This window comes from Meleagris gallopavo, chromosome 2 (assembly GCF_000146605.3).
Source record: "Meleagris gallopavo isolate NT-WF06-2002-E0010 breed Aviagen turkey brand Nicholas breeding stock chromosome 2, Turkey_5.1, whole genome shotgun sequence".
Classification (NCBI taxonomy): Eukaryota; Metazoa; Chordata; class Aves; order Galliformes; family Phasianidae; genus Meleagris; species Meleagris gallopavo.
In genome coordinates, this window is record NC_015012.2 from 2,036,535 (window position 1) to 2,061,557 (window position 25,023).

Below are 25,023 nucleotides of genomic sequence, written 5' to 3' on the forward strand. Positions count from 1 at the left end.
CCACTTGTTCAAAGGCAACGTACAAAAGAATGCATAAAGTGGATTTACTTACCAAGAAAATAAGCACCTAATTGGTTAATGCTGCTGATATTTAACCAGGGCAGTCCTAAAATGAATCCCACACAGAAACTGATCTGTTTGTTTTAGGCAAGATTTTATACATTGAAAACAACTTTATTTTTATGCAAGTATTAAAGCATTTCATGAAAAATAATGCTAACGCTACAGTAAAAGAAACGGTGACAGCTTTTGTGGGTATACTTCTCTAAACTGTAACTGCCTCCTGTCCAAATTAGTTGTTTGTTCTCTTGCTCTCTTGCAGTTTTTTAGCTTGTCTGCCTCCAGTTTGATAAAATAGCAAATCACACAGTACTCAAGTTGTAGAAGTTGTCTTCAGGAAGTGGGTATCTGACAGAAACTACTAAAAAGTGCAAGTTTAAACAGATTTCTGTGAAATACATAAATCCACTTCATTATTAAAATCAAGGCAGTGCAGAATGGATGCTCTAGAAAGCTATACCTTTTATTGTTTTGCTCTTTTTACAAAGATCAATTGGGAACCAGTTCCTATAGAATTACACTCTATATGATGCAAAGGCACTTTAAAAGAAAAAAAAATACATTGATTGCTAGATGATGTAAATGATGATATCTGTGTGGGGGGGTTTATTATGAGTGCAGGATGGTTGTGGGAAGCAGCATAGTTAAGCTTCACATCTCTGTCTTTAATTCAGGGAGGAAGTTGGGACCTTTTTTTTAATGTCTCCTCAAGTAAGGTTTTCTGAAATGTTTTTTGTATTAGCAGTTTATGCAATACTAATACAACTTCTGTAATACCTCTTGGTATGTCACTGGCTGAACTGGGAATGTTGCCTCCTTTAGTCCTGTGCAACTTCTCAGGTGAATAAAATTTTGGATAGGTGTTAATCTGTAATGAAGTGGGCTTTTTTCTTTCACTGCTTTATTTTTCAGAGAATACATTTTTTTCTCCACAGATCTCAGAGTGGGAAGCTGAGCTGCAGAATTTTAACAAGTGTAATGAATGGTCAATGCCTTTTTTATCAAAAAACAGTCAATTTTTTAAATATATCTTTTCTTCCTAATTGATACCTTTTAATCTGGGGGCAGGTGGAGAGAATAGCTGTTAGTTTTAATTTTGTCTTCACGATTGCTTTGATTGTTTTAAGTTTCAAAACAAAAAGCACTTCCAATCTCAGCAAATATTCTGGTTCAATTGAAAATTAATCCTTGCCTCAGGGAAGTTTTTCTGTTTTGTTGTTTTTGTTTTAAACTTTTGTATCCACTACAGGCAATTGAGGAGCAAGGGTAATGCTTCTGTTCAGCAGATGCCATCAAGTTGCCAAGAAATATTTTCTATTTTTTATGTGATCTGTTTTTGAAGTTCTTTTTTGATTTGCCTATGTGAAAACTGAGCACAGGAAGCTATGATCCTCCTGCCTTTTTCAAAACCTGATACATAAGAACACTTTACGTGTAGATTTCTTCTTTAAATGATAATTAACATTTATAAGTATTTCTGAAAATGCCTTCCATATTTTTCCTTTGAGAGCCAAGTTCTCAAGATGCATGAAGTGCTTATATTTCATTATCGAATTTGGCAGCTGAGTAACAATCTGACTTTAATCATATTTAAAAAAAAAAAAAAAACTACCAAAACCAGAACTATATATATATATATATTTTTTTCTCTCCCTCAGTATCCTACTGAACCACCAGACTGCATTGTGGATTTTCCTGCTCAGTTTGCCATTTCTTGGATGCCACAGGTAAACACATGTACCTGTTATTTTTGTTGTTTTCCTTTTTTTAATAACAAAGACATATGAAGGTAGGTGGCAATGATGCACTGGACTTCATTTTTAACTCAAGTGTTAAAACTGTGTGCTTTTTACTTACAGACCTGCTTCTGTTTGAACTTTGCATTCCTTATGAGATTATTTTTAATGTTTTCCTTTCATGTCTGTATACTTTGTGTGTTGATTGCTTTGCACTCATACTGCTTTTCTCTTAAGCTGTATGTACAGGTGGAACTTGGAGCCTTTAGAAATATTAGGAAATGATATGCGCAGTAAGTTTTTCATGCAGAGAAGCACCACCCTCAAAAGGTGGCAGCTATACCAATAGGTACAACAACCAAGAGAAATCTCAGTTTGTTATCCTGAATGATTTCCACAGCAAAATGAAACTTCATTTGTAACCAAAAGACCAAGAAAATACTTAAGAGAACTCAAATTTTGTAATTTAACAGTTGTCAATGGAAGCTGTTGTCTTTTAGTTTCTTGCTTTATTTTGTCTCTCGCTCTCCCTTAATGGAGCATGCGTCCTTGATTAAATGGATTTAGGAGTGACCACTTTAGAAGCAAGTTAATGTGAATTATCTCTAGAAAATAGTTGAGATTTGATGTCATTTAATTCAGAAAAACAGATTTTGCACAAGTGACAGATAGCATTTCATAATTGTAACTCCTGCAATGATTTCTGCCCATCCATAAGGCTTATTTTGACACTACTAAATTTGTGTAGGGGAGGTAACCAAATGATTGCATCAGAATGATTTTTCAGATGAGATGCAGAGCTTGAGGTTCTGCACATCACCTTAAATCCAGTTTGAGAGCCTGAGGAAGTAACTTCAAGAACGAACCACTGCAAATAAAAACTGTGTTCATTTTCGTGTGTAATTTTAGTTTTTGATTCCCTGGTACAGTTTTGAACAATCTGAATAGGTACTATTTTTCTTCTTAAATTTTACTAATATGTGGTACTGATATGTTTTCCTAATATTACAGGCAGGATTTCAAATGCTGTTTCTTGCCTCTGGAGTTATCTACAGTTCTAATATTATTTTCTTGATTTTTATGTCATTGCAATGTATGTTACCTCTAATTAAAAGCATTTCAAATATCCTTGACAGGTGTAGCTGCTCCAAATGTACTCTTAGTAATTATAAGGCTACCAGCTGGACTTAGGTTTTAATACGATGCACTTGAATAACATAACAAAAGCAACCTGCTTAGACAAGTTAAAAGATGTGAGCAAATATGACTCTACAGGAAAGTAAAAATATAATCTTAAAAAAATATGACGCTCCAGTGCCTGGAATCTTAAATTTCTTACAGTTAGAATTACTAAGGGGTGGTTGAAAATACAAGCAATAGATGTATGTATGTAACTGAGGGCTGTTTTGAAATCATAGGAGACTGATTTCAGCTGCAGATAATCTCCTGCACTGTGGAGGCAAATAGCAACAACCTGTGCTTTCTGATGGGAGATGTGCACAGTCTTTTGTCAAAACTGATCTTCTGAGTGTGACGTGAACTTCTGAGGTAAAAAGAATGTTTATAGTGAATGTTTGTGTTGCTTGCACTATTGAAATTTGTGCTTATTTTCAAAGTGCATTGAAACTATTAAAGTGAGCATCTTGGTAGGATAAGGGTTAAACTTAGATAAAGATGAAACAACAACAGAAGCAGATTTTAGCAGGTTCTCAAGTGGTTAAAAATTTTGGTACCTAAAAGGGAAAGAGAGCATGCTGTACTTATCTACCAGTAAAATACTATGAAGTTTTAATGGAACTTTAATATTTCTTGGTCATCTTTGATGTAAAAACTGACAAGGCTTAACTGACAAATATGCAATCGTGCTATTATACTATAAACTCTTGTGAAAGGAAATAGAAATAGGTTTCTGGTAATTGATTTTGCTAATTTTTTTATTTTCCCCCCCTTGCTGTTGCCTATTTGGGGTTCTTTTCAGTGCTCATGGACTTTAAACTTGAGGGGCTGTTGGGTGGCTGGTTTGTTGGTTGTTGTTTTTTTATTTGGTGTAATAATAGACATGGCTTTATGGCATCCATATTAAAAATGGGTAATTTTCCTTATGGTCCCTGTCTTCCTGCTGGGTTGATAATGTTTTGATGTATTTTTCTTTTGCTCTGATGAGAGGTCTGCTGCTGCTGCTCTGACATATTCATTTGGATGAATAATTATAACTTGCACAATGTCAAGCTGAAGATGGTAGGGTTTTGTGCGTCATGACAAGCCTAGTAGCCAGTGCAGGTGTCTCACAGCATGATCAGCAACAGCCAGTGTATTCTGGCTCAGAGGAGACATTTTAGAGTAGTAAGAAATCAGCACCAAGGGCAATGCTGCTGCTGCCGCTACTGTTACAAGTGCCAAATAAATGCAGAGTGCTTCTCAATGACAAGTGCAAGAACATCTACTTATTTCAGTTATATTCTTTTTCTAAATTACCCAATAAATGTTCTGTCTACAGATTTCAGTATAAACTGTCAGCGTGGTTCTGCAGTTTCAGTGCACTTGTATTCTGCTGCCCTCGCATCAGGATATTGTTTCTATACTGACCATTGCCCACCTGGTTTGCTACATGAAGGTCAGGAGAGTGGAAATTAATGACTAATGAGGTCATGCAGCCAGCCAACAATGCAGTAAAACTAAATTCAGAAAGTATAGTAATATGAATGAGATTATTTGCTTATTTTACTGCGTTTCCATTAAAATATGGCATAATTTTGTTGTGTGGTTTTTTTTTAGCAAAGGAGCTTCACAGATCTGCTTTCTGTGTGTCTATCAATACAAAAAATACAAATGGTTGACACTTCATAAAGATTTCAGATTGTTGTGTCTGACTGGAGTTTGTGCTAAGGAGGAAGAAAATTGTTGAAGTTTGGTTTGTGTGAAATAAATAATAGCCCCAAGAAATCTAAAGAATCACAAATTACTTAAATAATACAGGTGATCCACTGCCAGCCAGCAACTGCTCGTTTTATTAAATGGTTCTTTATCTGGGAGTGCACAAAAGGCAGATAGCAACATCCATAGCTTAGTCTACTTTACCTTTTCAGTTAGGAAAGCTTTGTTCCTCTTATGTTCTTTCTAATTTTACTGTATTTCTAAGGGACAGCAAATCTTATGTTAGGAAGAATTAGGGAAAAACCCTAGCATCAACAGCAAAAGAACTCAACAGAACAAAATGGAGAAACCCCACCAGGCTCTATTCTTGATTTTATATATTTTAATAAAATGCACTGTGTTTAATTTGAGCATTCTCACTGCTATTTGGTCAGTATTTAGTCCATCCAGGATTTGGAATAGGCGTTTGAAATTTGTCATGTATCATGTAGCACTTCTTTCGAGTTTCTAGCTCTATGAATAAGAACCAGCAGTAGAATGACTTGTTCCCCCCCCGCCCTGTTCCTTCTTATTCATTTAATTGAAGTGACTGGGGGGGAAGTGTTTTGAGTTGGAATAAAAGAAAGAATTAGCATGAGGACTAGTGATGGGATGGAGATGAGAATGCAGAGAGTAGAAAAAGGAACAAATTTTGCAGAACTACTTGAGACTCTTCCTAGGTAGAAGACTAATTGTTAGGGTGAGGCTGGTTGGGGGACAGGCAGAAAACTCGAAGCTTAGGAGTAACAGGAGCAGCAAAACAGAATGTGCTCCTCTCCAGGTAGGTCCAGATTGTCACTGACCAGAATAAGCAATTCATGTCCTGTCAGTGGCTGCAATGAATGGAGGATGCATACAGTCTGATATCACAAAAGATAAAGAGGGGTCAGATTTCTAAAACTGATGGGGAGTCCCTTGGCAGTCACGTGAAAGTGATATACCTCCATCTTTTGTCTTGTAAAATAACGAATTTAGCCCAGTCTCTGTAAATACCTATTTTCAGAAGTTCAGATCACAGAATCACGTCCTTCCAAATCAAGAACCGTTCAGTCCCAAGGACTGTGTAAGTATGTGTTATGTGAGCATGCATCAGACTTGTGTCTGACAGAGCCTGGAAGAACTATATGGTGAGGCTGGAGAGAGAACTGACTGTGCTGAATCACACTGCACTTTCATACGTCATCACTAATTGTATTCTTTGCTTTCTACACTCACAGTCTGAACTATGAAAAATCTGAAAGATGCTGGCTGTGTAGAAAAAGAAATGGCATGTGATGCAGTTAGAAAAGACCGTAACATCCACTTGTATGACAAACTGCATCGAGGCTTCACAGCAGGATTTCTGAGCCTCTGGTAGCTATTAATTAGCTTCCCATACTAGCCACAGACTCAGTGGCCTCTGTACTTATAAACAATATGCAGGGTCTATTTTAAACATAAAATCATCTTTGTTTTGTTATAAGCTGTTGTGAAAGATTCTTTATATTTTTAAAATGTATGTTTTGCCTGATGGGCATGGAAACCTAATAATTACAGAGGGTGGAGTAAAACCAGATTGCTTTTGCTAGTGATTTTTAGAGTCAGGTGGGCAGCCAACAATGATTTTGTGAATGGTGTCTTGTTTTTTTGTTTGTTTTTTGTTGTTTCTTTTAAAGAATATTTGACTTATTTCAATAAAATTCTAGTGTGCTTATGGGGAGGTTACTGAGAAACAGAGTTTGTACTTCGTGGTGCTGTTAACAGCTCTCTTGGTGTAGTACAGACAAAAAAAAAGCACGGTAATCTTTTTGGTTATTGCCTGATGCTTTTCTGAAATTAGTTGGTTAATCAACTAAAAAGGAGTGTTACAGTTCTCGTGGTTTGCATGACAAGCGTGTGATGTATTTAAATACCTATAGATGCATTTATGTATATAGCAGGAGACAGCTGGCAACATCAATGAAGCATGCAAATAAGATCAAATGAACAGTGCATTTAAGAAAAGATTTAACTACCTTTTTAAGGAACATCATTGAAAAATTACAATTAGTATTAAAATTAATTGGATTTTAAAACTTATCTGTGGGTTATAATCCCTTGATGTTTCTTTTTTCTAGTGAAACCCTTTGAATTCCCAGAAGATAAAGATAAAAATGATTATTAGAGGATTTATCTGTATGTGATATAGAAAAATGTAAAAAATCAAAATGGAAAGCAACTGTTGCAAGTACCAGAAAATTATGCTATTAATTTAAGTGTCATCAGAGCACAAAAGATCACATTTCAGGACTGTGTTAAAATTATTAAAATACTGGAAATAATAGTACTTAAGATGAAGATATTATACTCTAAGATGTGGTTAAGTGACTGACACTATTATATCACTTCAGGTATTATAAAAGTAACAAAATGCTTTTAAAGATAATAAGCGTTACGTTTTGAGATTGGCAGTATTCACACTTTTCTGCTTAAGTGCTTTCCTACTTTAATTTAATAACAGCAGGAAGGAATGTAGCATTTCTAAGCTGCACTGTTTCTTTCTGGAATGTGTGTGCATAAAATATGAGAACTTGTTATATAAAAAAGCATTTTTTCATCTCAGAAAAATATATATATAATTTTTACTTCTTGTTCTGGTGAAAGAGCATAATTACTCAAAGATTAAAGGAGAGTGTTGCATGCATGCTTTGTGTTATTTGTAGAAAAATACCTCTTTAGAACATAGTATTTAATTTGCTTTTTCTTTTTCACACCCAGAACTTGTTTGGCTCCTGGGCCAAAGTAAAGTATATCTGAAATGTGACCCTTGTCACATCTTCTTAATTTTCCATCTCCTTATTGTCAATGTTCTGTCATTGTTTTTACTCCTGCATTTGATTTTTCAGTTGTGTTTTGTGTGAGTAATTTCAAGGTAGTCCTTCAGTACTCCCAAATCCTAGCCTCCTGTGTCCACGTGAAGCCACGTTTGGAGTGCTTGTTATTCTGGGCCCTGTTCATGACACTCCAGGCTTCTCTGCTCATTCCATCCTATATCAGACTCAAGTTTACTTTGGATCAGAGCATGGATGGAATATTACTCTTGCTTTCTATTGCATTCTTCACCTCTTTCTTTGGCTCCCTGAATTCATCTTTGTATTTTGTACCGTTTGGCATCTGCATTTTGAAAGCTTGACTCCTAAATATTTTCTCTATTTTGAAAATTTCCTCTAGAAGAATGGCATCTGTTTTGCTCAGCGATATTTAAAACACTTCTTTTGCATTGCTGCTCTCTATATTGTCCTGTATAATGATTATTTTTTTTATTCTGCCTATTCCACTCTCAAATATTGAAATCCTTTGGGTGTAATCCTCTGAATATTGCATGGTTTCTCTTTCTCTTACAGTATTTGCATGGTTTGAAATATAATGTTATGTCCCTGCTTTTATGCTGCTTAATTTTGAGACTGTTATAACATCGTTTAGCAACATATCATAGCTTTTTTAAAATCTACCTTGTAGTTATCACCAGTTTTCAGAGCAGTTTCCTAAAAAAAAAAAAAAAAAATATAAAAAGAGTATGGAACAATATCAAATCAGTTATGATGTATACTTATCACAACGTGCTGGAAGTACCAAGATGTACCAAGATTAGAGAAATTGTACTGAAGATAGTTGTCTACTTTATGTTGCTTCAATTAAAAAAATAAAGTGTTGTTATATAAGGTCCAGCATTTTTTTCTCCCATACTCTAAGTGGATGCATACTAGATTTTAATGCTGCTTAAATTATGCCAGTTGTTTTTTTTTAATATTCTATATTGCTATAGGTAGAAACCATGTAAAATCTTTAAATTTCTTTTTTTTCCCAGGACTCCTTGGTAGACATCCATAATCAGTTCCTGGCAGCATTAGAATCGCTGAAAGAGTTCTGGGACACCATGGATGAAATTGATGGGAAGACGTGGGTGCTGGAGCCAGAAAATCCAGCCAGGTGTGCTACATCAAGAAGGATTGCCATAGGTACACAAAGATTGCAAGGAATGCATGAGTTTTAGAAGTAAACTCAGCATGCTTTTTTTTTTCCTTTGCTTATCAGATGGTGGTTTTTTTTTTTCAGTCTGGAAAAAGAAAGTTAGGACTTAAAAAAAAATAAATAAAAAGTAAAACACAACACTTACTCTGTATTAAAAGCAAACTTCCACTGAACACTACGCCTGTTTATGAAGTTGTTAGCAGTTCTCTGTTAAATACAAAATGTAAGTTTCATTTCCACATTATGAGCACATAACTATTAAGAATAAGGAGAACTTGCATGACAACTCTAGAAAATCAGTGTTTGTAGAACAGAGCTTCGAAGAATCCCTGATCTTGTTCACAAATTCCAGTTTTTCAGTAGACTGTTTTAGATTGTTCCTGTCTTGGAAGAATGAAAGGAGAATTAGTGTAGTCCAAAGAGGGGAAAAGAGGTTAAAGAGGCAGGAAAGGACAAAGAAAGGAGGAGAGGAAATTAGAGGCATACAATGGTACTTTTTCAGATTGTTAACTTAATTCATATGCTGGCATGTGGCACTTCAAGGTCTTAATATATAGAGAGAGTAAGGAGTCCTGTACTCGCAGAGGAGAAACTTACCAAAGTCTTAGGTTAGGAATACAGGTGAAAATGTTATCTTTGAAAAGATTTCTGATTTTCAGCTTAAATCCAAAATTCCAATTGCATACTGTAGAGATCTGAGAACGTACAATGGACCAAAGTAGATCTAAGTTGTCCCTGAAAGCTGCAGAGTGGGGAAGGAAGGCTGCTGGTGGGGTGCTGAGGCAGCTCCTTCATTGGGGGTGATGGGAGGAAGAAGGAGGGACTGGGAAGGTCAGCAGCTGGTTAGAGCAGAGTGGATTGGATAATACATTTTTTGGTGTCAGGCTGGCTTTATCTTGGTTGTACTACTGTACTGATAAAGACCAATGAAAAGGAAGGGAAAGCCTCAAAAAGTTCAGATCAGTGGAGAGCAGTGTAAGGCTTTGAGGCCTTTGTTTTCAGTCACAGATGATCAGTTAAGACTAGATTTCAATTTAATTCATTCCAATTTATTCAAAAAGGTCAAGCCTAACTACCTGTTAATTAGGGAAAAAAAGTTGGATTTCACTTGTTTGTGTGTTAGAGAATGTGCTGCAAGGTTTTTAACCTGGAGCCAGAACATTCTTGAGCAAATCCTTTGGGGTTCTTAGGCTATCACAGAACGGGAGATATTTGCTGTTTGAGAAATATGCTGCGGCTGGCTCAGTCCAGGAGTATGCTGTCGAGGCCTTGTACACTGTTGTGGACTTCAAAAGGACAAGTAGAATTGACAATTAAATCTCTTCTGCCTTTAGAATTTCACTAAGATTTCAAATTGATTACACCATTAGCTTCAATTCGATTATTCAGAAGTCTAGGCATTAAGGTTAAGATATTCTCGGAGAAATGCAAGATGTAACTTTTTTAGTAAGTTGCTATTTTTAATTACAGTCCATCGGAATTGAATGTTTTGTACCAACTTTCCAATTATCTGGAGGAATTAAAAGCAGTCTGAATTCATTAATTTATAACTGTTTTCTAAGTTAATGTTTCTGTTTTCAAGTAGTTGCTTGCAAAGAAAAACTTCGCCTATGTCTGACTCTCTTCCTGTAGGGAGCAATGTTTCTGTGAACATAGAGGTGGATCCCAGGCATCCAAAGATGCTCCCCGAGTGTTACTTCCTTGGAGCAGATCACGGTAAGGCAGCAGACAGGCAACATTTGTTTCTCTTCTAGAATCTGCTCTCCGGTGGGCAGGCATCAGAGTAAGCTATGTCAGGCTCCTGGGTCAGCATTAAGTAGAGCCAGGATCTAGGCTGTGTGTCCAGGAGGGTTTGACACAGACACTTTTTTAACAGCATAAATCTGCAGCCTGCTGTTTTGCTGAGTGCCATTTTTTCCTAGTGTTTTCCTAACACAGTTTATGTCCTGTTGATGATTATGCAGTCCTATTTATATTTTATTACGATTTTCTTTTTATAAATAAGTTAATAATTACTGCATATGTCCTAGTGGAGTTTGGAAGTATTTAAGTCTTTCACTCTGCTTCGCACAGCTTTTTTGCCAACTTCTTAAGCGAAATAAATCAGATATTTATCAGTATGGTTTATCAGTATGGTGTTTTAAATGCTAGCATGATCAGTTTCTAAAACTGAGGGCAATCGTTGAGTTGGTTGCCTTAATTTAAAAAAAAAAAACACCAAAAAAATGATCACCAACAAATATGACTTCCTGAAATAGAAGAGAGAGAATTGAGCAAGGGATAGAAGGGGATCATAAGGATATTATAACTATGTATGTATATTGTTTGCAGTGGTTAACCCTTTGAGAACTAAGCTGAACAACAACATGCACTTGTGGTAAGCACCTTTAATGATACAGGTTTGAAACTAGAATGGTATTTGCTGTTCTTTGCATTTACTTTTTTCTCCGTTTTTCCCGCTTGCAGGGATCCAGAAATTAGTTTACTACAAAACTTGAAAGACCTCTTAGAAATTGATTTTCCATCTCGTGCCGTGTTAGAAAAAAGTGTAAGTTGTTTTTTGTTAATGATCAGTCATTATTTCCGAATAAGTAAAATCTAAACGGTCATTTTATAACTGCCAGGAAAAGTAAGAGACTTAGAAGAGTGGTAATTGGAGTAATATATTGTCATAAGGACTTCTGAACTTCAAGCAACAATTGTCAGTACTTGTTAACCTTTGATTTGAGGTGCACGCTTTCCTGTGGCCTTCATAGCAGCAGGACAATTAATAATAGGTTTCACTATTAAAAGGGAAAGAGGAAGTTCCAGAGGAGCTAATGAGATGTGGAAAATCCAAACATTCTGTTATGGATGTTGATGACTTACGTTCTAATTAGGTAGAGCTGCTTACAGGGGACAAGAGGCCATCCAAATACTGGTGCATTTCAAATAAACTTGGAATTAATTTTTGACAATGCTGTAACACTGGATTACCAGCTTGGCTTTCACTCGTGAAATTTTAAATTAATATCTGACTGCAAGGTCTCGTTTCTGATATCTAAATGTAATGACAAATCATTGTGTTTGAAAAAGAAACGCTGGGGCCCGACTATGAAAATGCTTGTCAAACTAGATGTAATGCAGTGAGGATAAAATGTACAGGACTGCTAGGTTACATCTGGCAACTGCTCTCACTGTTAATACCATAATGTAAAAAAAAAATATGTCGAAGGCAGAAATGTCTAGTAATTCTAAATAAGGAAAGGTGCAAAACAAAAACCAAATAGATGAAAATGTTTCTCTGTCTCAGCCCTTTTTCTTCCCTTTGAACCTAAACTAGTGTGCTTTCAGGATTTTACTAAGGACTGTGGGATCTGCTATGCCTATCGCCTCCATGGCACCACGCCAGATCAAGTGTGCGATGAGCCCCGATGCGGACAACCTTTTCATCAGGCATGCCTGTATGAGGTACAGTAATTAATGGGGCAAACTTGCTTGTTAACTGACTGGCAAGTCATAAAAAAACAAGTATTGCACACCTACGTTTACAGACGAAGCAAAATCCCATAAGGGTTCCTAGAAAAGCTCCTGTGATCAGAACACTTTGAATAAAACAAGCTCAGTGTGGAGGTGAACCTTCCTCACAGTGTGGTTATACAGACTGACCTGACATGCACTGTGTCAGATGCATCCCAGATGAACTAAGTTTGCAAAACTCTGTTAAGGGATGTGTTTTAAATTTAAGTAAATTAAAATCTACATTTGTTTGATATTATTTGTGTTGCAGTGGCTACAAGGTCTTCCTTCCAGCAGACAGAGCTTTAATGTCATCTTTGGTGAATGTCCATATTGTAACAAGGTAAGGAAGTATGATGAAAATGGGAGCTGGAATGAAGTGTGTGGTTACTTCCTTACAGTTTTTTGCCTTTATCTCAGTCTTCTGTTGAACAGCAGTTGCAGCTTTTATTTCCCCTTTTCCTCTCTTTATCCTGCTGAGTAAAGTTTGCATTTAATAGTACTTAACTATGCTGTTTCAGAAAATCCTTAAAGATGTTGTTATAACTCATATCAACATACTAGTGTTAAAAATAAATAAATACCATGCTGCAATCTTACATGATTTTTTTTTGTCTGTAACAAAGAACTCATTTATGAAAAACCCCCAAATTCATAGTACAGAACAACCCCCAACGGTACTTCAGTACATAACAACTCTTTGGTGCAGACCATGAAGGTTTAAAAGAACCTGCTTTTAAAGGATATGTATTTACATTTATTTCACAAAATTATTTTCTAAGCCACTGACACTGAAATCTTCCATGAAGAAACCTTGAGAAAAACACCATGATGGGAACGCCGATACACTGAAGACAATGAAACGGTGACATCAAAGAAAATACAAGGAAAGTAATATCAGAAACAAAAGCACAAGTATAGCTATACTGTAGCGGTATCTTTCTTCAGTAAATGCAAGCCTGAATATAGTGGATACAGAAAGACCAGGTTCTTGCAAAGACAGTGGGTGACATGTAGTTAAAAACTGATCTAGTTTCTTTTTGGATTCCGAGAATGATGCTTGGGGGTTGAGTGGTGGTAATTCTCTTCCTGTGTCTTTCTGCAGAGGACAAAACAAAAACAGTAACAACAACCTTAGTATTTACATGAGTGAGATCTGATGCATTAAAAATAAAAACCAAGCCAACAAGCAAAGAAAGATAACATCCAGGTATTTAAGTTATCCAAGAGAAAGAAACACAATTCTGACCAAATCTTAACTCTTGAGTTTGCAGATGTTTATTAAGTGCATAACTACAAGTTTGATTAAACACCCTTTAAAGATTTTTGTCTATTCCTGAAGGGAACAGCTGAAATTCTTGTCTATCTTTAACTCTTTTTGCCAAATGTTTAATATATTGAAGTCTTTACAGTATTCTTGTGAATAAAGCCTGGAAACCTGGAAAATAATCTGACGTTTGATGTATTGCTTCAACTTGTGTAACTTTTTGTGTTTTACAGTGAGGCTGCCTTCTGGTTTATCACATGCAGCACAAACGTGCATCGTGTTCCTCTCTCTAGCTGGACAGGGCAGCTGGTTCTTTAGGTCTCCAGCAGCACTGGGACCCTTAGTATACTCCTTTGGTCTTCATCTCTGAAATGAATCCCCCAAACACTATTATTTTGTTTCTCAAATAAACAAAAATTCAAAGTTCATGCAAACTGTATTTTTTTCATCATCGCTTAGAAAAATTTACATACACTCACAATATGTAATTTTAGTAGAAATTTCATGTTTTCATTATCAGCAGCCTTACTTCTCTCTCAATGACAGACATGTCTTCTTTTACCTTTAATGAAAAGCTAGGCCCCATCTCATAGAAAGGTAACTATGATGTCCAACATAAAGGTAGCTCTTCTTCATTCTGTGTTTTATCACTTCCGTACTCTTTCCTAGATGTTATTTCTGCCTTCCACCCTCTCTGTTTGCCAGATGTCCCGTCTCTCACAACCAACCTACTCTTTTTGTCCTACTCCTCTCACTCCAGCGCTCCCCTTGTGACACAGAACTGTTTCTCCTTTTTGTTTGTATCTAACAGCTTCTAGCAGTATCATACAAAGCAGACCCGCTTCTTTCTTCTCTTTTTGTCATTGTCCCAGCCATATGATGTTTTTCTGAACGTACTTCTCTTAGAAGATAAACCATGGAGACAGAACCTTTAACTGCATCATCTATGACTATGAACAGCAGCAGCATGGCCATTCTAAGCGCTGAAGTTGGAGCGAGGTGCCTGCAGTTAGCTGCTCCAGGCAGCTGTCTGACTGAAGGGTTTGGAATTGCTCTCTGGAGAACACTTGACAGACAGACTCATCACTCCAGTTCCTGAATTAGCCACTGTTTTCCCCCTCCCCCACCCTGGTACTCGAACCATCCTTCTGAAGTTTTGTAACCTCACTACTATGAAATACAGCTTTCTGTACCAATCTCCTAAGTTACATGGAAAAAATTAAAAAGAAGTCTGCAATATGAAACTAAGGCAATCCTGCCCTTTTTTTTCTTCCCATTTCCAGTTCCTCACTTGAATATCTTAAGTTGTTATCTGACAGCATTTTAACTCTTCCCTTTAATGCACTCAGTTCTGTAGTTCAGCTACAAAGCCATTCTATATAGATGCAGCACTGTTATACTGCAACAGTGGCTTCTCTTTTAGAATAGTAAAACCGAAACAAACATATAGTCCAAATATAAGACTGGGGATCAGTTCCAGTTATTTAAAATGTACTTCTCCTTTCTTCCCACAAAGGGGAGGGAAACACAAATCTCCCATGTCAAGACCCACAGTCCAGTTGTTTAGGTGAGCAGGGAATGTTACGAAGATACCAGTGGTTTCTTTTATTCCTCCCATGTCATCATGGAAAACTGAGTGTGTCTCTTCTTCCATATCTGCTGCTTTTTTAGCAAGTGAAAGTTGCCTTCATACAAAACACACAGGAGGAACAGAGATTGGGTGAGCACTACTTGTTTTTATTTGCTAGCGTTTTAAAAATTTTCCATCTGAGGATTTTGAAGTTGCATTCCATGTCTTCAAAGAAAAAAGTTTCATTGTGTCAGAAATCCGGAGACCCTTCAGAGTCTGACTACCTTGCTAGCAGCCAAGACATCTCCAAACATCGTTCTGCTCACCACTTTACTGCCTCCTGCTCTCAGGTACCGCTGTGCTTTTTCTGCTTCTCTCTCCTAGCTTGTACTGGAGGCTCCAGGCAGCAATCAGCAGACTGCCAGAAGCAAATAATTTTGGATTAATAATAAAGCTGCATTTTTGTGCTTATTCAAAATTGTCCTCATAGAAAAACAACATGTGAAGGAGATAAACAGGGCTGAATTTGTTAAAAGACAGAGGATGTTTACTAAGTTGGAATGTTAGTAAAACCTTGATCTGCTTTTTTCTTTCTGTAGAAATGGATGGTTGAAGACTAAGACAGGACACAGTCATTCAATCCTTTTATTTATTAGTTACCAGTAAGTGAGATTAATTAGTTAATTTCTCAAATCCTCAGATTAAGAAGTCAGAATTTAAGAACTCTATTAAGAGTGCTGTTAGCTTCTACCAAAAAAAAAAACAAAAAACAATAAGGGCCACAGAAGGAGATGATTTTTTTTCCCCCAGCACTTTTATCTGTTGGGGAGCACACTGGGACAGTGCTTTACTACCAAACCATATACAACAAATGTTAATTTGGAGCTGTATGAAAACATATGCCAAACTTTCAGTGTTTGTGTTAATGTTTTTGTAGTGCTGTTAGTTATTTTGAAACTCATTTTTTGCAGAGCTCATCTTTCTTTCCCTGTGTGCCATGCCTGCTCTAAGTTAACAGCAAATTCCTCACCTTTTGTGGGTCAGTCTCCTGAATGGTGCTGTTCAGTTTCATAGGCTTCTCTTCAGCATGGGATCTCCTGTGTGTTATCTGAGCTTGGGGCCTGCTTGGGCACGTAGAGGCATCCTCTTTCATCTTTTGCTTCTGTCTCACTGGGTTTGGTGAAGGCTTTGGTAAGTGAACCTGTTGACATATAGTAATTCTGTATGCTGAAGAAAAACCAGCAGGCTTCACAATTAGAGGTACTACTCCAGCATTCTACCTGTCAGGTTTGAGACAGGTAGTGTGCCTATTTTGCTCTTCTTACCTGGGTACAACATACAAAGTTGCAAGTTTCCAATAACGCAAGCCAGTAAGTGCCTGCCCACCTCTGGTGTTCATGACTCAGTGCTTGACTTTTTTCAAGCACTCTTCTCTTGGCCCTTCCCAAAAGGTGACCAGCAAGCTAAGAGAGTGACCTCCCAGGAGATACCATGCATTACTGCAGCGTCAAAATCCTCACCTGCTGAGGCTCTGTTTGGGGAAGTGTCCGGTGTAAGTTACTTGGCTTTTCTTCATCTTGGAGCAGTCTGCCTCTTGCTCGACTCCAGGCCTTGTCTTGACAGATGTTTTCCTCACTTTCCATCTTTTTTTGCTTCTGTTGAGCTGGTTTTGGCATAGGCTTTGGTAAGCGAACCTGTTGATGAACAGTCAGCAGGTCTGTATAGCAAAGAATGCCTCAGTATTTTAAAAAGAAAAAAAATTAGCTTCAGTGTTGAGAACACAGAATGAGAGTGGGCTTTAGTCTTTCTAAATAATTCTTTTCAGCATTTTAATTACCAATAAATGCCATTTTCAAGCAGTATGAAGTTACAGCTATGCTGTATTTGGGAAGTCTGCTACAAACTACACCCGAGTTACACCTTTCAAGATATTTACTAATCACCTTTATTGGGAATAAGGCCACTAAGTCACTGTCTGTATCATTAAGTAGAGCTGAGAGCATTTCATACTGGTGGAGTGAGTTAAATGGACAACTGAAAGATAGGAACTCTTCCAACTCAGGTAATCAAATTTAAAAAGTGAAGTCTTGCACTTCAGAAGAATGTAATTGGGATTACGTGGTGAACAGTTGCACTGAGTTAATACAAGTTTTTCCCAGAGCTAATCTAAGCGCTACGTATCAAGTGATGTCTGTTTTTGGCTTTTTTAACTTGGAAGACAAACGTAGCCAAAACACAGGCTGTATGCCACATGCCTTTGGTACTTCTGGCACCCTAATAACTCTGTAACTGCAATGTTTGCATATGGTCCTATGTGCAGCAGCTGTGTCTCAATATAGAAGCTAGAAAAGAAGTAATATGCTTCTTTTTGCATGCTGCAAACTAAATACATATAGGAGATAGAAATTGCACAAGCTAAATACTGTTGGAAGTGCCAGTGGGGGCACTTCCTATAGTTTAATCCAAAACACCTTTAAAGAACACATCTATAGATCTGTGCAAATTATTGTTTAGAAACAAAGGTGTATTTGTTCTGAATAACTGAAGCCAGTTTCAAGCACTCTACCTCAGGACATAATGCTGTCAATAGCCTTGAGAAACCTCATTATATAAGCAAGGCTCAGTGCCACCCTGACACTTCTCTCAGTTTGGAGGTCCAAGCTGTTTTCTCTGCATCTCGGCACCATGGTGCATCAGGCAGGAACTGCTAATCCTGCTGACAGCTACGTCTGCTGCCTTCACAACGTACACGTACTTCAAATGACTAAATCACTTCCAGTACAGAACTTACAGCACTTAGGGAAATATTTGTTGTCTGCCTAAAAATTCCATACTAATAACATGACAAGTTGGTATTAATGTAATCATTTTCCAACATGAAGCTTACAGTATCTAACAAGTAGTCAAGCTGGCCTTACATACTTCATTTGGCCCTAATTCTAGCATTTTCAGTGGAGGTGAGAAAGCTGAGAATATTTATCCAGTGCCAAAAACTGTTGTAAACAAATTTGAGAATTAACCTAATTAATGTTTTATCATCTGTTCAATGTGCAACTGAAACAAGGAACATGGATGTAACTACTGTTACACTTTTAATGTCATCTCAAGATTAAATTAATGTGCAACACAGGGAGCTAAACCTTAAAATTCAAATTCTATAAAAATTCCTTTTCACATCATCTTCGAGGACAGCTCTTGTTACAAAACCTCCTCGGTGGCAGTGCTGGGTGTTTACTGGCCTTCAGATGGGAATTAACCCAAGTTCACCTCTTTCCTGTACAAAACTACTGCAGGTAGATGCAGACAGGGCAGCTAGATTTAGTTTCTGCTTCTCAGAAGTGAGGAATCAGGCCAGTTTGTAGTGGCTCCTTCTATCTTTAGATTGCCTGTTTAATGGGAGAAGTAAATGGAGAAAAAAGGGAAGGTAGGAAGAGAATGCAGAGGTGTGAATGAAAGGAGTCAGAGCAGGGTAAGCATGAGGAGCTGCAAAGGGAAAGTAAGTGCCTGCCTGCCACCGTGCTGCCAGGACTCCAGCACCAAACTGCACCAGTGCTGGATTACTGGATTGAACACTGGATTGTCTAAGAACAGCAGTAAAACCAGAGAAGGTTCAGTTACCTGCCCTCTCTACTGCAATTACATGGCCCTTAAGCATTCTTCTTATTCCAAAAAGCAAGGCAGTCACATCAAAAATTTCTCTGAAGATGTGACGATGGGTGCTAGGATCTACCTCATTGGCCACAAGAGTGCTAATAAGTGATACATCCATCCATGGCTTTGGAAGAAGGCTTATGCTGTCACTGCAGCACCTGCTGTTTGCGAGTTCTACAGTCCAGAATTTTTACCTTTTCTGACGCCGTATGGTACAAGTCTTAGGCCAGGCAGAGATGAACAGATTAGCTGTTTGGTATCCTGCTCTAAGAAATCTAAGATGTGTGAACCAGAGATCCAATCGGATCAGCTGGAGATTAGTTAATTGAACTGCCAGATAGCTGTTAAGTTCAGAGAATGGTACAAACCGGAGGAAAAAAATGGACTCAAATGAGTGAGGACAACACAGTCACAGCCATAGCAAGGAAAACTCTGTCACTGACACAGCTTTTGGTTTTGTTAAGAGACAAAAGTGCTAAAACCAGAAAAGTCAATAAAACTGCTAAAATAAGTATCTGTAATTACCAGGATCAAAACTCAGTGCCTTTTTATTAAACATGAACTTTTGTCCTGCCTTCCGTAATACGTAAATAGTGCTGACAATTGGTTTGTGAGGCACTAGCTAGAATAAAATGTAATTGTATCATGAGAGAAAGGTGACAATCAGGAGATCATGAAAAAATTACATATTCTCACTGGTGGTTAATTAGCCATGCAAAACCCCCTCAAACAGATATTCTCTTCTATTAGGAATGATTACTATGCAGGCCTACAGATGTCAATACCACAGTCATTCAAATACTTCTTTCCCCACTAATTGAAGGTTGTAAAGCTCTGGTGCCAAGGTTTTGCTTCCAAAGAGCTAATTTATGACTAGAAGGATATTTTATGTCTTCAGTTGCAGCAGCTACAAAACTCAGCAAATCAGAACCATCTGTGCACTGATACTTGAATCACCATTCATCTAGCAGCCTATCAGTCACATTAGTTTGCATCCTGCATTCTTGGCTCACGTACACTTGTGCTGGTCCAAAGTTCACCAGAAATATTAAAAATGAATGGTACCCTGACCCTGTCTTATTGCACACACATCACAGGCAGAAACAGGGCTTTTGCATACGGGTAGTTTCAAGGCAGAGGTATGCTGGGAGTGACATTTCACAGCAAGTCCAGTAAGACCACTAATTACCCCGATTTCCACTTATTAAAATAAGGTTTTATTAACCGTATCGTTTCAGACTTAGAAGTACAAAAGGCAAACATAACACTATTAGCTGTCAGTTTTTAAACTCCGTGTTAGTGCATCGCTGCATACTGATAACATAGTTAAATCCCAGAATTTAACTCCTCCACATTAGTGGCTGCAGGAGTGTAAAGGCAAATGACAAAGAGCAGTTTGAAAGCAAGAAAATGAATTAAATGCTTTCACTAATAAAGGTAGCTATGCTTTTAATCTAGAAAGAAGGAAAAACCTGGCATCCAGGCTTGTCTTCAAGATATTGGTGAACAAAGTCCTCGACTTCCCCATTATCCTGAAAGTAAATCGTTCTCTGCAGACCTACTGCTTTGAAGTGAGAGGCTGTAGGTCAAAAGGACTCATGACAGTTCTTCCTCCTTAAGGGTTGACATCCCACTTTTTAGCAAAGCCAGGGGAAACAGGAATTAACAAACATGGTGTATTTAAGGCAAAAAGAACTGCTGTGTCAGTCCCATTTTGCGATCTTAAACTATTTCCTCTTTTGCAAAATAAAAGGCAACAATTAAGCAGGAGATTTCAGAAATAATTCCAAAACTCACTTACTTTTGTTGCTTTAGCAGCACAGTGATTTTGTGTGCATCCTGCAGTGGAAAATTCCAGAGGGCCATCATAGGGAATTCCGCTCATCTTCAGTCCATCCAGCAAGATTTTCTTAAGCTCTTGGTACTTTGGCTTTTCATCGTAAGCTAAGCCATAAACACACACCAAAAACTTGGATAGTTCACCTGTGGAATGTATTGCAAATGCAAATTTCACTTGGTGTAGACGTAGATCTTCAGAAAGCATTTAATTCCAAAATGGGTGCCAACCCTATACTGCCAAACAAGATGACAAAATTTCAGCCGAAGACAACTCTCAAAACAGAGCTGACAATATCTTGTCTTTTGGAGATGAGAAAGGAAAAGATAGACTTGGATAAACAAGCTAACCCTTATGCACTGCGTCTTGTTCTGCAGATGCAGTAATTTGTGTGGTAGTTAGCCAAACACAGTAATTAATCAACTCTACTGACAAATGTTGCATACTTCTGTATAAAACAGAACTTTATATTTGACGGATCATAATATGACTTTAAATACTAACTAGTCTCACCAACTCTATTTTAATCTGTATAGATATCCTTAGAATGCTTCAGTGAATGACGAAATTTTCTTTTCTAATAGTCTGACAAATGTTGATTTGGGGATTACATACTAATACAGTCTAACAGCAGCACTATTTTGCATTCACTTTCGAGTGGCTCTAGAAACAAGAAAACCAGTGAGCGTGCAAAAATAATGCTCTTAGGGAAAACATACAGGTGGATCAAACTTTTCTTTCAGTTGACAACCCAAGTGCATCCTAAAACTGAATGCCACACCAGACATTAGCAGCCAGCGAAATCCCAGAAGCAAAAACTCACTAAATATGTACACAGACTGTGAATACATTTTATGTAACATGTCCTGCATCCCAATCCCTCAAATGCAGATATTATGAAAATAACTGAATAAATAAAAACAGAAGCTGACTTTCATAGGAAGTGCGATGTTTTCTCTGTGCTACTTTTGTATTTCAGCGAAGGAGACGAATGACGAGATGAACTATGCGTTCATTTGCTTTTTCAAACTCAAAATACTAAGCTATAAACCTTTTGTGGGCACATATTCTATTCCTAAGATAGTCACTCCTTCCTAAACAGCCTGGATTACCTATGGCTGAAATCCCTTACGTCACTGTATCGTGCATCACAGATGAGATTCAGATCTTTGTTCTACCGCTCGTGGGGGTTGAAAATTTAGCCCTCCATGTCTGCACTGCCCACTTAGCGCTTGCTTATGGGACAGGGAAAAAAAGACAGCATCAGAAGTTCCTGCAATAAAAGCACTAAGTATTCTTAATCACCAAGTATCATTAAGCATCAAGAATTGTGCATTGTAGAGTGACCAGCATCCAACAGCATCCAGAAATTAGTTTCTGCCCTTGCAGTAAACAAGCCTTCAAGATAAAAATGCTTTAAGCTTAAGCTTGTACATGAGGGGCACGATCCAATTCCACTGAAGTCAGAAATATTAGTTAAATTAAATTACACCCTAAATTAATGAGTCTGACATATAATCTCACAATGAGTATTATGTAACTACCCTGTTATCAGCTAAACACAGATATTGCAGGGTGAATTATTATGCTGGACAGATACGCATTCAGAGAGGTTCCGCCAGTGCCAAATTTTACACAAATAGGATAAAGGGAAACTGCCCTGAATGCATCCATTCCCGAATTACAGATATTTTGTACTATTTGCTATCTTAATACCCTATTTAATACAGAGCGTATCTCTGAGCACTGCAGAGATTTCTTTATTAATCCCCTGTCCCTCAGCTTTTACTGCACATTACCACCACCAAACCTGTACTCCTACATCTGGCAAGAGAAAGAACCAAACCTTATAAAAAGCTGCTGACAATGGAAACCTCACCCCCAATCTGTTCCACGTGCACTAAAGAAGTCGCAGCCATCTTCTCAGAACGTAACTAACTCACCAAGTAAACAGGTAGACAGAAAAGTGAGGGAAGTTTAGGGAAGACAACAAGGATGCAGACGGGATATCAAAAAAGCATGGGGACAAAAAAGGGAGAAACTGAGCCAGGTTTGATTTCTAGATCTGATGCAGTTGTGAGGCATGTCAGGAAAGTTCAGGTGGCACTGACTCGGATATTCTTGGTTTGTCCTAAGACTGGTAACTGCATGGACTCAGGCCTCACAATTGCATCTGCCTTAAGGTGTCAAAGTTTGGCAATTCACTTTAATATTTTAAATTGAAAAGTTGGCTACATTTGTATCATTTTCTTTTTCCTCTGCTTCCCCAAATAAAGTAAGACATCTAAGTATTTTCCGTAACAGATTGAAGAGCTATGTGGTACACACTGCGAGCACACTTACTACAGCTGCTTCCAGAAGAATTCCATTCCATCACCGAATGTGGGAGCTCATCCATAAGTCTGAAACAACATGAGAGTACAACAATTTAATGCAGTTTTGGAGCAGGTGATTCTTCATTTGGGATTTTAGGCAGACAGCAAGTCTCAATTCCAAAGGGAGTGGACCTCCAGGATAGATTATGATTCACAGCACTGCTTTTAAAACAAGATCTCCCCCTTCCAGCTGTATTTTTAACTCTTTGGAGGCTGCTGATTTCAGCAGGACCACGTTTACAGCTAAGACTCTACTTCTAAGTTTTTCTTTGCAGATAGTTTAAGCGTTCTAGAAAGACAAAAAAATCCTTTGAACTTGTTCTGATTTCAGCTTAGTGATTAATATTTGCGTTTTGAAAATTTGCAGCTCTTATCTGCCTTTAACATCAGATTCTTTCTGCCATATAGCTCACAGACAGCTGCGTGATGGCTGTCAAAATTACAAGCAGGCATGGCAGAGATGACAGGGACAGAGAGGGAGGTGAAGCAACACTGAGTCCTGTGCACGAAAAAAATAAAAAAAGGGCAAGGGCGCAGATCTACTTTCTGTCTATCCAAAACCAGAGTAACAAAGAAAACCAGAATAAATCATACCTTAGAATGGGGTGAAGCATCACCAGCTCTCATCTCTGAGCAGGCAGGAAACCCCATTTCTTAGCACTTGCAGGAGCCTGCAGATGCACCAGCTCCCTTTTCCTGAGTGAAATCTGTTACTTTAGCTGTGCTGTTAATGCTGTCAAAGGATCCTTTGTTTTGTTTAAAGGAGTCACAAAGGTCCACTGATCAGGAACAAGGTATGTTCTCAAATGTGTAGAATCGGGGTACTTAGAAAATAACCTCCAATGCCACAATCTAGTTACCCAGTCACTTAGAATTTGTTTGTTTGGTATGCAACAGCTTTACTGAGACCCAGCAAGAGAAATGTGATGACCAGGCATGCCTTGCTCTAAGCCCACACTTTTGTGGTAATAGGGACACCTCGAAGTTCAGGCTTGTGAATCTTGCCCTGCAAAGCTATCTATGTGGGCTTTGCATTCTGTAATAAAAAGTGGAGGAGGGTTATTTAACATACAGCTACTTGCAGAGCACATCTCCATGCTACAGTCACTTCGTTTCCCTATTTAATAAATACAGGTAATCTGTAATGTTCAAAAAATAATGCAGTTCACTGAAAGAGTAATTTAGTCCCTTTTTTATTCTTCTTAATACTTCTTTCTCCTGACCATCCTCAAATTAGGAAACAAGGCCAGATGGACCCTTGGTCTCACCAGGAGCTGTTCTCTAATACCAAAAGGAATGACTGTTTTGGAGAAACAAAACATTTAAATGTGTCTATTTTCCTTCAGTTTAGCTTAAATTCCAATTCAGACAGAGACCCCACTCCAATTATAGCATGAAAATTTCTGAACTCCAGTACACCAGCAGCCCTTAACAAAGCCCATAGGTTTGGCACAGTGACCTCACTGACCCAGTGTTACTGGTAGAAGAGGCTTAAGAACCTGTAAGGGAAGGCTGATACCATCCGTGAACAACAGAATTGAGTCCTGCTCTGACTCCTGCTTCTCAGCTGCATCCCACCTTGCAGGCCTGGCCCTTTTTCCTCACAGTCACACACTCACAGCAAGAGACTGGTGTGCCCAGAAGCAATCTGCCTGGGCTGCTAATGTACTTAGTGACAGATATGCAACTGAGTGCACACATGTATGCTGATGACTGTTTCTAGCCTTTGAAAATAGTTCAGGCACTGAAAAACAAGGTACGTTAAAGGGGAACATTACTTGATACCAAGGTGCTTAATTAATTAGACTAGGAGGATATCGCTGCTAATCTAATCTATCATTTTCTGTGCGTTTCCTCCTAAGCATCTGTTTGCTTGGCATCCTAAAAATCCTAGCAGTTGCAAGGGAAGAATTAAGGGTTAATCGCAAGGGAAGAATTAGTGAAGCAACCTGATTGATTAAATTGATTTAACATTGAATTGTGTAAGTGTTACCTTGCAGGGGGTTGTGTAATGATCAGAGGTTCTAAAGGAGAAATATTAAACATAACATATGATGTCAACATTTACAGATGCAATCTGTATTATCCACAGTCTGCAGGCTAACCTTTTTCTCTGTTGAGAGCCG

The 25,023-nt window shown here is 37.9% G+C and overlaps 2 protein-coding genes across 8 annotated transcripts in view; one reads left to right on the plus strand and one right to left on the minus strand.

Annotated features, from left to right (window-relative positions):
* The window catches only part of FANCL (FA complementation group L), a 28,554-nt gene extending 14,662 nt beyond the window's left edge, over nucleotides 1-13,892 (plus strand). Inside the window, exons 7-14 of one of the 2 annotated variants that reach the window (XM_010706359.3) lie at nucleotides 1,719-1,787; nucleotides 8,536-8,686; nucleotides 10,332-10,415; nucleotides 11,031-11,076; nucleotides 11,166-11,247; nucleotides 12,022-12,149; nucleotides 12,469-12,540; nucleotides 12,980-13,892. In XM_010706359.3, the coding sequence (XP_010704661.3) occupies nucleotides 1,719-1,787; nucleotides 8,536-8,686; nucleotides 10,332-10,415; nucleotides 11,031-11,076; nucleotides 11,166-11,247; nucleotides 12,022-12,149; nucleotides 12,469-12,540; nucleotides 12,980-12,986 (639 nt within the window). In that variant the 3' untranslated portion in view covers nucleotides 12,987-13,892. The remainder of the gene's footprint in view (nucleotides 1-1,718; nucleotides 1,788-8,535; nucleotides 8,687-10,331; nucleotides 10,416-11,030; nucleotides 11,077-11,165; nucleotides 11,248-12,021; nucleotides 12,150-12,468; nucleotides 12,541-12,979) is intronic. The other variant, XM_010706358.3, reaches the window with a different exon arrangement.
* Nucleotides 12,808-25,023, minus strand: part of VRK2 (VRK serine/threonine kinase 2) — a 44,570-nt gene continuing 32,354 nt past the window's right edge. For 4 of the 6 annotated variants that reach the window (XM_010706356.3, XM_019612495.2, XM_019612496.2 and 1 more), the window contains 5 exons: nucleotides 22,866-22,924; nucleotides 20,487-20,668; nucleotides 16,555-16,728; nucleotides 16,065-16,235; nucleotides 12,808-13,296 (listed from right to left, as the gene is read on the minus strand). In XM_010706356.3, coding sequence (XP_010704658.1) covers nucleotides 13,069-13,296; nucleotides 16,065-16,235; nucleotides 16,555-16,728; nucleotides 20,487-20,668; nucleotides 22,866-22,924 — 814 coding nt within the window. In that variant the 3' untranslated portion in view covers nucleotides 12,808-13,068. Of the gene's footprint in view, nucleotides 13,297-14,734; nucleotides 15,453-16,064; nucleotides 16,236-16,554; nucleotides 16,729-20,486; nucleotides 20,669-22,865; nucleotides 22,925-25,023 lie in introns of those variants that run through there. The other 2 variants (XM_010706357.3, XM_019612497.2) reach the window with 2 other exon arrangements.